Source organism: Lichenostomus cassidix, chromosome 2 (genome assembly GCF_008360975.1).
Source record: "Lichenostomus cassidix isolate B80296 chromosome 2, HeHo_3.0, whole genome shotgun sequence".
In the NCBI taxonomy this organism is placed as follows: Eukaryota; Metazoa; Chordata; class Aves; order Passeriformes; family Meliphagidae; genus Lichenostomus; species Lichenostomus cassidix.
Window position 1 is genome coordinate 103,921,516 of NC_139482.1, and position 14,506 is coordinate 103,936,021.

The following is a 14,506-nucleotide window of genomic DNA, read 5'->3' on the forward strand; positions in this document are numbered from 1 at the left end:
TAAACTCTATCTCAAACTGTGAGTTTCCCAGCTTTTTGCCTTCCAATTCCATCCCTGATCCCAATGGTGGGGAATGAGCCATCGGCTGTGTGGGGCTGGGTTGCTGGCTGGGCTTTAACCACAACAAAGGGTCGGAGCACAGAGTCATGCCACGTTTGTAGGAAAAAATTTGTGCAGCTGTGAGCCTGGCTCTGCTGGCTTAGGACTTGAGGCAGTCTGAGATACCTGGCAGGCAGGATGCCACAGGGGCCAGCTCTCCCAAGGACTGGGAGCTGTTGAGGAGCCCATAGGGACAGCAGGGCAGAGTCCTCCCAGCAAGGCTTGTCCCACCTCCATTCAGGAGCAGAGGTGGCTGGGGGGCAGTGGAGTGGCCCCAGCCTCAAGCACTGGGCACCTCCCTGGGGACAGGGATTAGCAGAGGCCAGGCAGTGAGGACAACCATGGTCAGACATGGTCTAGGGTGTGGCCAGCCAGTATGGGTGTTGATCCATGGCCAGACAAGTCCACAGCTGTAGAACAGCTGGAGGCAGGTATACCTGCCATGCAATCCAGGCAGAAACTAAGACCTGTGGGCAGAGGGTGTGGGCCCAGGTGAGACTGGTCGCAATGAGGTCTGTCAGTGCATTCAGTGCCCTGACTGGCCTTAGGAGGAATTTGTCTGGTGCATTTGCAGCTATTTTAAAATGTTGAAACCTGTCCTTTCCCTCAAGGAAACTCATTGCTAGTTTAGTAGTAGAAACTCATTAGTAGTAAGTTACTGCCACCAGCTATATTTAAACACTTTTTGCATGAAATATTTAAATGATTCGAAAGACCAGAACAAACTCCCAGATATATGATAAATAGTGAGGTGTCAGCAGACAGGCTAGTACTTTTTAGAATACCGGTCTTACTTTACCAGATTAAAGTAAATCGGTTTTTATTTCACCCATCTTTTTGCCAAGTATTGACACCAAAGCTACAGAGCCAAACAATGTGAATTAACAAAGTCTCGGTTTTCTGCAGCAACTGAAAACAACAGTGATGACATTAGCATAATTTCTCTGCTGCCAGTTTCTCATGCCAAGCCCCACTATAAACATATTTAATTGTACTTCTTACTCTCAGCTGCTGTCTACCAGTAGATAGGACACTTTATTTGCAGAGGGAGGTGTTTTGTGATGGGTTTGAATTACCCATCAGTATAACCTTGCTGTACAAATTAAAGGCCGGTCCTGAATTCTGGCTTTACTTGATGTTTTATATAACATCATGTTTCTCTTCTTTTCACCATAGCATCTGAGAACCACATAAGCATTTAATGTATTTATCCACAAAATTTCCATGTGAATAAGGGGAATACAATTGTCTGTACTAGAAACACAAGAAATTACTATGAGACCTGAACTGACTGAACAACATAGTCAAGCTCCAGACAGGAAATCTGTAGCACATCTAGAAACTGAATCCTGACCCCTATCCAAGTGTTTCTCAGCTACAAGGCCATCTCTCATCTGGCTGGACTGGTCTCCAGCAGGAAAAATGATTTCCTACAGCAGAATCACTGCTATTTTCATTTAGCTGCCACAAAATGGGAATAGGTGCTCATTCACATAGGCAAGCATGTCCCAAAGCTGTGCAGTCCTGAGCATGCTGAATCCTCTCCCCAGAGTAGCCCAAGTTCCTGCCTGGGGACACAGGTGAAAAGAGGGGCGTGAGTTGGCTCCCCAGGGAGCCTAAATTCTAAAAAGATTTGGAGGCAGTCTGTGAGGCAATTGTCTGGCAGAGCTGCCCAATCAGTTTGTGTAAGCACTACATAATAGTCTCACTACAAACTCGGTGTGCCTTTCTGCACATTAAGCCCATGTCCTTGGCCTGGAATGGAGCAGCCATTTTCACTTGGCATTTTTGCTTCTCTTTCACTTACGGGATTCAACATCCAGTTAAGTGGCAGTAATTTCCCAACTTAATCCAGTACAACTATGCCCTTTGTCACACATGGATTTTTATTCAGTGTACTTCAGTTCATTGTGTCAGGTACAGTGTTCTTGACATTGTAAGTATAAGCTGATTTTTAATACCGACAACATCCTTGAAGTTCATTCAAATTCCCATGTGATCTCTCATTTAAATTTAAATAATTTGTATTTATAGAGACACACACAAGAGGGACACTGTACAAATGCTTTTTGTATGAGCTGACAGCAGCTCTTATAATATGTTAATTTGGGAGTTTCCAGGTCTTAACTTTCCATTTTTTCCCTTACACTGCCACAACAGAGTGATATTTAAACATCTTCTACAAGCCAAGGCCTTGAGTTATCTCCAATTTGACAGCTGCAGGCTGGGAAGTGTGAATGAAAGCTTCTCTGTGCTGCTGATGGCCAAAAAGTTCGAGAGAAAGGATCTGCAAAATCCAGCAGCAATGAAAAAATCTTTCTCTCCCCATCCTTCAAGGCAGTCTGATTAGTTTCTTCAGCTGTCATGATTGTGATTTCTGAGCATAAGCTTCCATGCACTGCTGTAATTTTCATTGTTCCATGTCACGCACCAAAAGGCTTTGGATGTCTTGGTGTGGCACTGTCATCTCTAGTATGGATTTAGAGGCCTCTGTCAATTAGTGCAGTACTTGATAATGTTTGATCATATCCAAGGATTTGAAAGGCTTGAAAACAGGTTAATTATATTAACAAATTCTGGTAACAACTGACTGTGGTGATTGCCCCTTTTTTTCTTTAAAAACATGTTGCTAAAAGGTGATCATAGCATACACGTGTGTTGTTACCCCACAAGCCCACCTTCCTGTGGGCTGAGAAGGGTAGTTAGAAGGGTCTGTTAAACTTCAAGCAGGTGAATGTGAATGGTCTGTGGTTTTAATAAAGGCACTTGAAACCTGGGCTGCATTCCATATTCAGACACTTCACAGGTGCCAGTCACTATGGTGACAAACTCACCAAGTCGGGCTCATTCAAAGACTTGATTTTGACAGCTGATCACATAGATGTTTGTCACAAAAATTCCACAGCTCTTTCATTTCTGGCCCTTCATCTACCATAATCAGATGACTAATATTCTTGGTGGTATTGCAGTAAGGCAAATTTTGCAGCATACCATAACGTATCAGAAATAGTAGGGGTTATGATAGCTCATCTAAGAACATAGAATGTTGAAGCTGATATTTGACCAAAGTGGTATGAAATTTCATTGCTATCTCCAAGTTATTGAATGGCCCTTGGGAAGTGGAGAAATGATACAAGGATGTAGCTGGAGGAGGAACAAAAGAGAGGAAACTCTTCAAGTGCAAATGCTGAGGCAGAATGAGCGTAGCAATCAGCAGGGCAGATGTCAAACTGAGAAATGTTACGGATATGCCCAGCTGGTAAGGAACTGACTTCCAATGCCATCTGTACAGCTCTAAGTCATCATCTGGGGAGTGTGACAGACTGGGAGCTCCTGGGACAGCTTATTCATCAAGAAGTAAGTCCAAGAACACCCCCTTCTCTAAGTAGGCTAGGGGTCCCTTTCACAGCTTCTCAAAAGTATCTAGCAATGTCCCATGTTTTGTCTAAAACAACGCTTTGAAAATGGCCTGCAGTCATAGTAGTCATCTTAGCAGGATGAATAGTGCTCATATTCTGCAAAATTCCTTGAGTACCTCCTGTTTAACTCTATATATTAAAATTCTTCGAATATTCGGGGTTTTTGCATGAAAGCTCCTAGAAGTTTCATACCTACTAATTTTAAAATGTGTACTTTTACTCACCTGAAGTGTGCTGTACAGTCTGCTTTTTATAGCTCTCAGATCTTTTGAGCACCATAAACCTTCTTGGTTTTTATGGTACAAGCTTCAAGTTCAACTGCTATTGGCAGTAAATTGTGCTGATAAAGGGAAACAGTAAAGTTGTATTTAATTCCTCTACTAAAAACTAGGAGCTCTTCCAGAGCTATAGAGATTGGTCTGCTCATGCATGCTATGTATATCCATACACCTAACTCCTCTGTAATTTATGAAGCAAATGATTCCCATTCCGAATTCTTCTCTTGGCTAGGTATTCCTGTCCTGGATAACCACTGAGACTTCTAATTCCCACTAGTCAATCTCTGAGGCCAAGTTTATTTCACATCCTTTCTGGCTACACTTGCTAAAATGTCCTGCAGAATCCACCTTATCTGCAGCGTTACATAAAGTGGTTTCCAGCAAAAGGAACTTAACTTGCTAAGTGTAGGCAGAACTGTTAAGTGAATTTGCAGCTTAATCTGTTTCCTTGTACTTTAGAGGACTGCAGGAACACTCAAGAACCTTTAACTTATAAAAGTATGCACAGAGTAAAAAGTGGATGATAACCTACAGCTGGGACATACCATTAATGAAAAGATAACACCTGGACTATCTGAACTAGGTGACTTTAAAATATAGTAGAGCTGAGATGAAGTTTATTAGGAGGAGCATGTGACACAGTTCTCAGGTGTAGTAACAAGAGTGCTGCTACAATCTGTGGGTTCAGTAATTTGAGGAAAGACCTAACTGCATTCAATTACAGGTTGGCTACTCAGTGTCCATTTAATGCAGCCTCAGAAAAGGATGAAATTTGACCATTCCAAGCTTCTTGCAGGATTTAAGCTGAAATAGCACATAGTCTGATCATCAAGAATGATGGACCACAGTGTATTTTAAGAACCTTTTAATAAACCGTGGTGTCTTTACATTTGGTGTACTTACAACACTTTTTTGTGCAATCATGTTGTGTTGGGCTAAATGTCAGGAAAAGAGAATATATTTTTGTGCTACAAAAAAATTAGTCTGAACATCACAGATCAGCAAAAGGAAAAATCAGTATAATCATTTGCAAATAATTTTTTTACATAGTCTGCTTTTGAAAGATATGATCAGTTTGGTGTAAGAAAATGATCCTCTTTCACAGGACCCTGAATGAAAGCCCAGTGATTATTAAATTCTTAGTATCATCTGAAATTTTACACTTTTCCAATATTTACCAGTTTACTAACTTTAAAATTTAATGAAAAAAACTACTATGTATTTTTCCATGTGTTCAAAATTTATTGAGTATTCTATGTCTGAATATTAACCATAGACCTATTCACAACTGAATTCCTGAAGAGGAATTTTACGTTACTGCAGAAGTTACAAGGATAATTGTCTTGAAAGTTGAATTCTGCTACAATTTAATTAATGAAATCCATTCCTACAAATACTATGATCTCTAGGTTTTACTGCTCCATTCTGCATAATTAGTCCGTATGTTTGTGGGATCTGGTTTCAAATGGTGACAGACATCTGATTACTAATACTATCTGGTAACCTCTGTTTAACTATAGCTCTCTTTGATTTATATCAAATTAGTCATTCCTGTAGGGTTGGGGAAAAAAAAAATTGCTTGTACAGATACATTATGTAGAGATTGCATTTCCAGCAAGGTTCCATTAACATCTTTTTCTTCCTGATGGTTCATCTGTGAAGATCATGGGAAGTTTGAGTTTGTTTTTCCTTGCCAGATGTTACCCTCCAAGACACTTTGCTCTCCAAATCTTTTTTACTACTAACTATAAAAAACCACACCAAAATTAAATATGCATCATCCCCTCCAGAAGATTTTTTAAAAAAAGCTTTATTAAACATACACTCTTTAGAATATATTTAATGATTTCTCCCACCTTGAAGGAATCCTCTGTCACACATACATGTTCTTACTTTCAGTACCAAATCAAGCACATAAACACTTGCTACACACACACACAGCTGAATGGTAACATAAATGGCCACTGGTAACTGAAACAACAAGTAGAAAAGTAGCTCATTAACACTTTAAAACTGGGTTAACATCTGCATAGGACATCAGGAATAGTCACCTGTCCTGTATGACTAAAGGGTAGCACTGAAGGCAGTTCTGGTCTGCAAGTATCTATTCCTTTTTAAAAGTAAAGCAGATATCTTTTGAAGCATATAAAAGCCCCACCACTTTAGAGAAACTAAGTAGCTTAGATACATTTCCACATTAATATTTAATGCTGTATATAGCATTAGACAGCCATCTCCATTTTAATAGGTGGATGAGGATTATAATCTTCAATCTGAAAGTCTTCTGCCTTAAAATCACTGATGTCTTTAATATCGCGAAGAATTCTGAGTTTGGGGAAAGGTCTTGGATCCCTCTGAAGCTGAAATAAAACCAAGATTATGGTATAAAGCTAATACTTGAAAGCAGAGACTTTGTGTTCTCAATTTCAAATCAGATTACACAATGTAGACTTTCCCTCCCCACCAAGAAGATATATACGAAGAAAAAAAAGTATTAAAGTAAATTCTAATACAGTTAGGTAGAACCTATCTTAGTATTTTCATAGAGAACAGTAGCATAACTTTCAAGTGAATTCCCTGATCATCCAAATGAATTGAAAGCACTTTCAGTTTGCAAAGCAATCCTGGTGGTTACAGATCATATTCTTTCCAGAGGAAACTAGGAAAATCTGACCCAACAGTGCATCAAATGTGCTACAGTTTCCCACAGGTCCCTTGGGTCTGAATCAATAGCTACTTCTCTGGATGGTTTTGAGCCGTATTAATAGTGAAGACATTCAGTCTGAGCTTAGTCTAATCAAATCAAATTCTGATTTTATCCTACTGCAACAAATTACTTCCTGAAGAAAATGTAGCCTTTCTCAGCCAAACAGTAATATTGTTTAACTCTGTGAATTGCTAAGTTACCCTTTTTTTATATACTACAAAGACATTTTATTTTGTGTTATCTTGATTAGGTGGAATTGTTTTCAAAGTCAAAAGTACAGATTCTGGACCTCTAACTTGGTTCTAGTAGTACACAGATGTACATACCAATCATGTTTGTATTTTATTTCTGTTTGCAACCTGCACTGAACAGATGTTAAGATACAGTTATTAGGATAGAAATGAGAAAAAAAGGCCACACAAATTAATATCTGCAAAAGGATATTTAAAGTATCAAGATAATTTTGCATTGAATAAGTACTGTGGAAGATAGAAGAATAAAGAGTAAGTACTCACTTGGACTTTCAGAGGTTCCACATGGTTCAGATATATGTGAGCATCCCCCAAAGTGTGTATGAACTCTCCAGGCTGAAAAGAAGGAAGAATACGTGGGGTTTTCAAACAGTCAAGTTCCAAGAAAGCAAAATATTACAATGCTTACAGTGTTGATTCTCAGCATTTGCTAGTGTGGAATTGCAGCTTCTGTACAGGACTGTATCCTGGAAAGCTTTGAAGGACACAAGCTTCTCTGACTAATGCATAATTAATGGAAATTACAACGAAATTTCCACTAACTTACCAAAAAAATTATCTTTGAAATCCTGCTATGACAGTAGCTTTGCTAAAAGAATGAAGCAATACTGAGCTGGTCACCAAGACAGAAACAGAGGCAGCAGTGACATCCAGCTTTTCCACTCTACTTCTATTAAGTACAACTGGCCAAAGCTGGCTTCAGAGCAGTGGCCTCAGCCACTGCTGAAAAGCAGTGGGGGTGTCAGTCACAGGCAAGCATCCAGCTTGCAAGTTGTGTGACTTAGGACCCCCTGAGCAATCTAATTTAACTTGGAGAAGTTTTATCGGCACTTTTACCAGCCTCTGACCAATGGAGATCAGCCCTCAGATATGTTACACTGAAAACCACCAAAGCCATGAGAGGAACTGGCTCAGAAGCAACAGGATGTAACGTTAAACCTCACATTTTTAGTACCTTGGACTAATTTCTGCAATTGCTGCGAAGTCTGATTCTTCTCTATTTTCCTCTCTTAAGCAGTTCCCCTTCATGTTGCTGGTGGCAGGAGGATTAGGCACAGAAGGCCTTTCAAGTGTAATTTTTTACATGCTCCAAAGAAAAGGGGTTTTCCCTTGTACAAGATTGTCATGCATTTAAATTTCTGTGTCAAATTACAAAATACAGCTCTGAAGTCAGGGCAGGAGCTATTTGAGCACATACTACCACCCTACATAATCATCTACAGTAGGAAATCAAAGAAATTCCCAGCTGAAATTATAGCTGGAAGTTAGGTGGGCAGATTATCTAAATTAGAACCTTGATAGCAACTGCTGAGCTACTGTTCACTTCCAATAAACACATGCTATAAAATCTAATCACATTTATGTTACTATCCCATAAGGACAAGCACTAATTTCGGATTTCTAAGGCTAGTGAACAGGCGAGTTTCGACACCGTCAAGACCTGGAGGATCTTCTGCTTGACCTGAATTTAAAAATTCTTACATTGCTGATTCTAACTGCCTACACAAACCAGAGGCAATTCACATCTAATTCACAGGGCCCATTTTGACACATATTTTAGAAAGATTTCAAACAGTATGTTCATTCCAGTTTTTCTTGGACATGACATGAAGACTCTTATCTTTTAGCCCCTGACCTCTCAGACAAAAAGAAAATTATTAAGTAGCCTACCTTCAGCCCTGTGACATGGGCAATCATGTACGTGAGCAGTGAATAGCTGGCAATATTGAAAGGCACTCCTAGTCCCATGTCTCCAGACCTCTGATAGAGTTGGCAAGACAATTCACCATTTTGAACATAGAACTGGCAAAGGGCATGGCATGGAGGCAAAGCCATCAGGGAAATATCTAGGAATGGTGGCACATAAGGTGGTGGGGAAGAAAACAGTAACAGCATTAGTATGCTACGAATGTAGAAGATGCAAAACCTAAACAAGCATGTAATGAGATACAGTAGAAAGCCAACAGCACTGTCATTCTGTTGCTTTTTCTCTTGTTTATAAGCACCTGCTGCCCAAGCAATTAAGTCCAGGTCATGACAAGCTGTCTCCTGGGTTGTATGACCAGAAAGTCATAAACAGATATTCCACAGAACAGATCTATGCCATAATGCTGCACAGCAGTTTACGTCTACTCACCTTGGTGAGATAGCTGATTTCCCTAAAGCAAGACATTAGGAGTAAAATTAAGCATATACCCTAAAGCAAATTCCAACTGCTTCATCTTACTCTCTTCCCATTGTAACATGCTTGCTGAGATATCAAGTAATGATCAATTAAAAAACAAACAAACAAAAAAAGAAACCAGAAGATCTTTTGACTGTTTTTCTACACTTAAAAAGCACAGAGAGTAAAATTACAGCTTGGCAAGGAAAACTCACCAGATATCTTCTGAGAATGTTTAACCTTGAAAATAACAGCAAGAGCCTGTGGCATACCCTTTCAGACACCAGTGGAAAATGCTCTGTGATTTTTTTGGAGCATAGATCTATCACTGGAGAAGTTAAACATTCTCTTGCAGTAGCTCTTGTTTAGAAGTTGCCCTACAGAGTGAGTAGATATCTATATATAAATAGACCCTATCATTCATATGACACAGGTTCATCATATGAACTTGTGTTCAAGGAGAAGATTACAACACAAAAAAAATACTTCTGTTCTCTAGTTTTAAGCATTTTGTTAAGATTACAATAGATTACATTGCTAAAAGCCAGACACATTACATTAATATACTCTTTGTTGGTTTGCTTTTTTAACATTTTTTTTAAAAGAGTCATTGTCTTTAAAAAGACTGTATGTCAAAGACACTAGCAGCCAGGTGTATCCCTCACTTTAACCTGGAGAGAAGAACTCTGAAGAAATGGTTCAATTTTTGAGGTCTGAACATGAGAATTAAGTAGGATAAGAATCAAGTTTATAACTCCTGGCCACTTTTACTGCTCTCATGGTAGTTTTATAAAGAATAAACAAGGATGCCAAATGGAACTGACTGCTGATACAGGAATAGAGCACAATCTAGCACACAGCAGTATCATGTGCAACTGCATTCACTTTACACCAGCTGTTCAATACCTTTGGGATTCCAAGCACACATAATGATTCTTCTGTCATCTGGATTGGTCTTGATTGTTTCAATCACTTTTTGCAACTGATCAACTCCTTGGTTGGAGTAATCTGAAGAAATATAACAAGTAAGATCTAAACAAGACAGATTCAATTCATGGTATTTTTTTAACACCAAACCCATGTCCCACTGAAAAGTGATACCCAAATGACAACCTCTGAAAGTTTTATTCCAACTTTGAAAGTGATTAATTACTTGGCACCCTCTAAACATAGGTTGTTCTTGGTTTTTCTTAGGATGCACTAAAGCTTGTGAAATTATCATGATGGTATTTTTGTTTGTCCTCCCAATTCTTTTGTGTGTTTTGAGTACCTTCAGCACCCACTGAAATAGGACCATTCCCATTTAGAACACTTTATTCCATTCTCAAAAACTTGACATTTTTTAAGACCAGCTGAGAAGTCTGCATAATCACTAAATCCTAAGAAACAAAAGATACAATACAAAAAACCTAGCTGGACAAAGCATGATGCTGTATCACTCATGATGACCTGTTACCTAAGTAAGACAAGAGCTGTACTGGAATAGACAAAGTATTACCACCTAGTCATTGATGGTACTTAAACTGATTTGCTCACTGCATTTTGGATTAAAATGCCTTTCTAGATGTTCAACTTGCATGCTACAGTGGTCCTTCATATTAAAAAAAAAATTAAAATGCCCAGACCAGTGTATGGGGTGCCAGCATTCTTTACATACTCAAAAGTGGAAAGTTTTTGACAGATGAATAAATGCATCCATCCAGCACTCACAAGGTCATGTATGAAAACTAAATATTTATAGCATTTAGTTCCACAAGGGAGCTTTAATCACGTGTAGCACAGGATATTACTTTTCAGCCAATGACACTTGCAGGCTGAATTTTAGGCTCAATACAAGTTATATAAGAAATTTGCTGAAATTAACTGACCGTTAGAATGGATTTCAGAATATAAAAGTTGTTAGTCGTTAATCATTGTTCTGACTCATGCCAGTGAATCAGCATGGCTTGTAACTACTTTTTTCTAGTAACTCTTATTGCAGCAACACCAAATTATGGTTACAGGGAGACCCAAGCTGGCAAACAAGGTAGTAATTCACAATTAGCATCTCAGGGAACTCTTCTGCCAGCAATACTGTGCCAGAAGCCTTGTCAAATGATTATGTTAGTTTCTGAAGCTAATTTCCTATCCATTAGTAATGCAACTTAAGGAAATCTATTTGTAAGGAAGCCTGTGGAAACTTATCTTGTTCTTTTTTTTCCATGCTATGTTATGCCTTAGATCTTTTGAGTAACTTGGTAAGTTTTCAGATGTGTCAGCTCACAATTTGCACCATTTGTGTTACCATAAAACTGTATTCTGCTAGTGGTCAACATGGCAATGCCAAGCCTAACATCTGTAATTTATGTGAACTTCAATTTGAAAACAAAAAAAAAAGCCAAACAAGAAACCCCACCTAGGTAACTAACCATGCTGTTAATCCAAGTTAAAAAATCACACCAGATAGTGACAATCTTGTTTTTGGTCCCTTTTTCTTAATGGCAGTCCTCCAAACATTTTCTACATCCTCTCCTTCAGTGACTTAGAAAAGAGCAATCAACACATTTGAGTCAGTTTAATGAACCATTTCCACTGAAAATACCAACAGGTACCGCATCACATCATAACTTGTCACAGCTGTTCTTTCCACAGCATCATCAGCTATGGAAACATCCTACTTTGTTCCAGATGCAGAATGGAAAAATTTTTCTCTTCCACTGCCTCCAGTGAAAGTAGCACACTAATGTCAGTTCTTTCCAGTACAACAATTTCATAGACCTTGCACTGGTATACAGAGATGGCAGCCTGTGTTATCAAATAACCACTGTTATCAAATGGAGCTAGCTCAGGTTTCTGGAGTGCAATACACACATCCTTCCCAGCTATCAGAGACCACATCTGCTATAGGTAAAAGATTAACAGTGTGTGCTTTATGACTTATCTGTTCTACAAATACCAAACTATAATACACAAAATTATATCTTTCAGGATAATTAAGATTCAGTAAGAAAAAAACCTTAAATTTACTCTCTCAAACACTGTTTATTCTGGCTATCAGTTTGCTGTGAATGGTTAAGAATAGTCTATTCCACACAGACTTCTGGAAGTGATGTCACAGCTGTCTCACCGACCAATCAAGACCAGATTTGTAAGCGATTACCTGTGTGCATATCTTTGTATTCTGCTCCAAAATGCCTCCACTGGAACCCATACACTGGTCCCAAATCACCCTCCTCTCTGGTGCTGAAACCCTGCTTATCCAGGAACTCGCGCGACCCATTAGCATCCCAAATCTTCACACCTCTTGCAGAGAGCTCTTTGGCATTTGTAGAACCCTACAAAACACCATGAGAAGTCTGACTCCTAATTCCAACACAGAGAATTCACTTATAAACGATGAACAGTGTCATTAATGTACTGGATGAGGTTCTTGCACATGGACAGAACAAAACTTGTGAGCAACATAATGGGACAGAGTTTGAAGTGCCATGTTGCTGTTGTTTAACTCAGGATTCTCACAATTGGTGAATACACAAACAGTACAGCCTCAAGGTCAACTGTGGAATGTCATTTCTTAGGCACATTTGCAGAGAACAAGATGTTACTATACAGATTAAGGAAAATAAGACTAACAAAAAATCTATGGCCTAGGCACTGTCTTTGCCAAGCCACCAATAATGAGCTCAAGGTCTTAAAAATGCTTTTGTTAAAATGACAAGAAAATGACCCAGAGAAATGTCACTGAATCCTGTGACATGTCCAAATCAGCACACTCAAAAATCCAACACAGAAATTATGCTATTTCGGGGAGTGTCTAGTCTTTTATATTTGAAAAAAAAAAAAAAAGAATCAATAAAGTTTCAAAAAATAGATGTCTATTTGAGTCCTGCTATCTAGCACATGGTTATGTAGATTTTTCCATACCTGAACAATGTCATAACACATAAAGGAACACTTACATTGGAATGTATTATCTATAGTTGAGTTTTACTACACTAGCTACACCTATGAGCTCTATCATTTTTTTGCTACCAAAAAGCCTAGTGTTTACATCAGTCTTACTTTGCCTGTGGTTCCTGGTTCCACACTGCTTGTTTCTGTTCATATCAAACTATCTCATTATTAAAAAGCAGATCATTAAATTGCCTACTATCTATTTCACATTATTATAGCTGATTAAAACTCTAAGCAAAGAGACTGTAGTAGGCTTTGTAACAGTGGAGTATATTCAAATCAGCAAAAGCCCTCACTATTTCAGACTGTCTCCCTCAAAAATAAGAAAAGAAACTGTTCTGATTGCAGTGTTAGCAACAGTCTGCAGTAAAATGCAGAATGTCATGAAGATAATGGCCTTCCATGTGTGGTCACAGTATTAGGTGGCTGCACTTCTGTCACAGGAACAGAAGCAGCTGCAGTTACCCCAACGCCTTAATCCACTCCCCACCAGTTCGCTGTTGATGCCACTCTGGGGCTCACCACCCACAGAGACATGCAAACACCAAACCTTGATGAACCACAGCAGCTCCTCCAGCACTCCCTTCCAGAACACCCTCTTCGTTGTGAGCAGCGGAAACTGATCTGGAAAAGAGTTTTGGAGTGTCAGCGGGGACTACCCATTTGTCACGATGAGCAGACTTCGGCTTTTCCCCACAGAGGACAATGCCGTCTCCGACATTGTGAGGTTGGGATATGAAGGAAGAAGTGGGGAGAGGATGTGTAATTTCCACGTTCAGATCCCTCGGGAGGGAGCGGGACAGCCCCGGCGTGTGACACCCTCACATCCAGCCCAGCTTAGGGGAGCGACGGGCAAGGAGCAGGGACAGGGAGCAGGAGCTGGGAGCAGGGACAGGGAGCAAGGGCAGGGGGCCGGGGGTCCCGGCGGTGCCGACCTCGGAGGCTGTACCGCGCCTGCATGCCGAACACGGAGATGGTGCCGGTGCCGGTGCGATCGTCCCGCCGGTGGCCGTGCTGCAGGATGTGCCGCAGCTGCTGCAGGTACTGCTGCTCGCCGGGCTCCGGGAGGGTGGCGGCGGCGCTCAGCAGCTCCCCGTCGGCGGGCATGTTGGCGAGGGGCTCCTGCGGGCCCCGCTGCGCTCCGGCTGCACGGCTCTCCCGCTCGGCGCTGCTGCCCTGAACCCGCCAAAGCGCCGATTTCCCGCCACAGCCCGGATCTCCCGCCAAGCGGAGCGAGGGGCGGGCGGGGCGGAGCGGCACCTCTGCCACCTCCTCCCGAGCCCCTCCCCTGCCATTTCCCTTTCCCTCTCCCCTTGCAGTGCCTGGGGGTCCTCAGCCTTGCCGTTTCCATAGCCGCCGCCTCCGGGCTCGCCCGGGGCTGTTTGCCCTGAGGGAGCGCTGGCCCGAGCGCCTGGCCAGAGCCTGTGCTCCAAACCGTACCGGCTCGTTTAAGTTGGATGTTAGGAGGAGTTTCCTCTAACAGAAGGGTTGATAACATATCGGAATGGAGGTGTTTAAGGAAAGGCAAGGTGGCGTGTAATGCCCTGGTGTAGTTGAGCTGGTGGTGTTTGGTCACAGGTCGGGCTCGATGAGCTCAGAGGTCATTTCCAGCTTGATGCTTGTGTGATTCTGTGACTTTGTTCTGCTCTCGCGGC

General features: G+C 40.8%; 1 protein-coding gene across 1 annotated transcript; it reads right to left on the reverse strand.

Annotated features, from left to right (window-relative positions):
- Positions 1-4,646: 4,646 nt before the first annotated feature.
- On the reverse strand, positions 4,647-14,085 carry TYMS (thymidylate synthetase). The gene is made up of 7 exons (XM_085052655.1): positions 13,787-14,085; positions 13,402-13,475; positions 12,058-12,232; positions 9,825-9,926; positions 8,426-8,601; positions 7,019-7,090; positions 4,647-6,156 (listed from the first exon to the last, which is right to left on the reverse strand). Exons 1-7 carry the CDS (start codon positions 13,956-13,958, stop codon positions 6,019-6,021), a joined length of 909 nt encoding a protein of 302 aa, XP_084908781.1. The 5' UTR covers positions 13,959-14,085; the 3' UTR covers positions 4,647-6,018.
- Between the last annotated feature and the right edge of the window lie 421 nt (positions 14,086-14,506).

What these genes read in the sequence shown, in the direction of transcription:
- TYMS (XM_085052655.1), bottom strand. Translation starts at nt 13,958, where the DNA reads ATGCCCGCCGACGGGGAGCTGCTGAGCGCCGCCGCCACCCTCCCGGAG. An exon ending in GGCGCGGTACAGCCTCCGAG is followed by an intron (nt 13,476 to 13,786) that starts GTCGGCACCGCC and finishes ACTCTTTTCCAG; the next exon opens with ATCAGTTTCCGCTGCTCACA. An exon ending in ATACAAAGATATGCACACAG is followed by an intron (nt 9,927 to 12,057) that starts GTAATCGCTTAC and finishes ATATTTCTTCAG; the next exon opens with ATTACTCCAACCAAGGAGTT.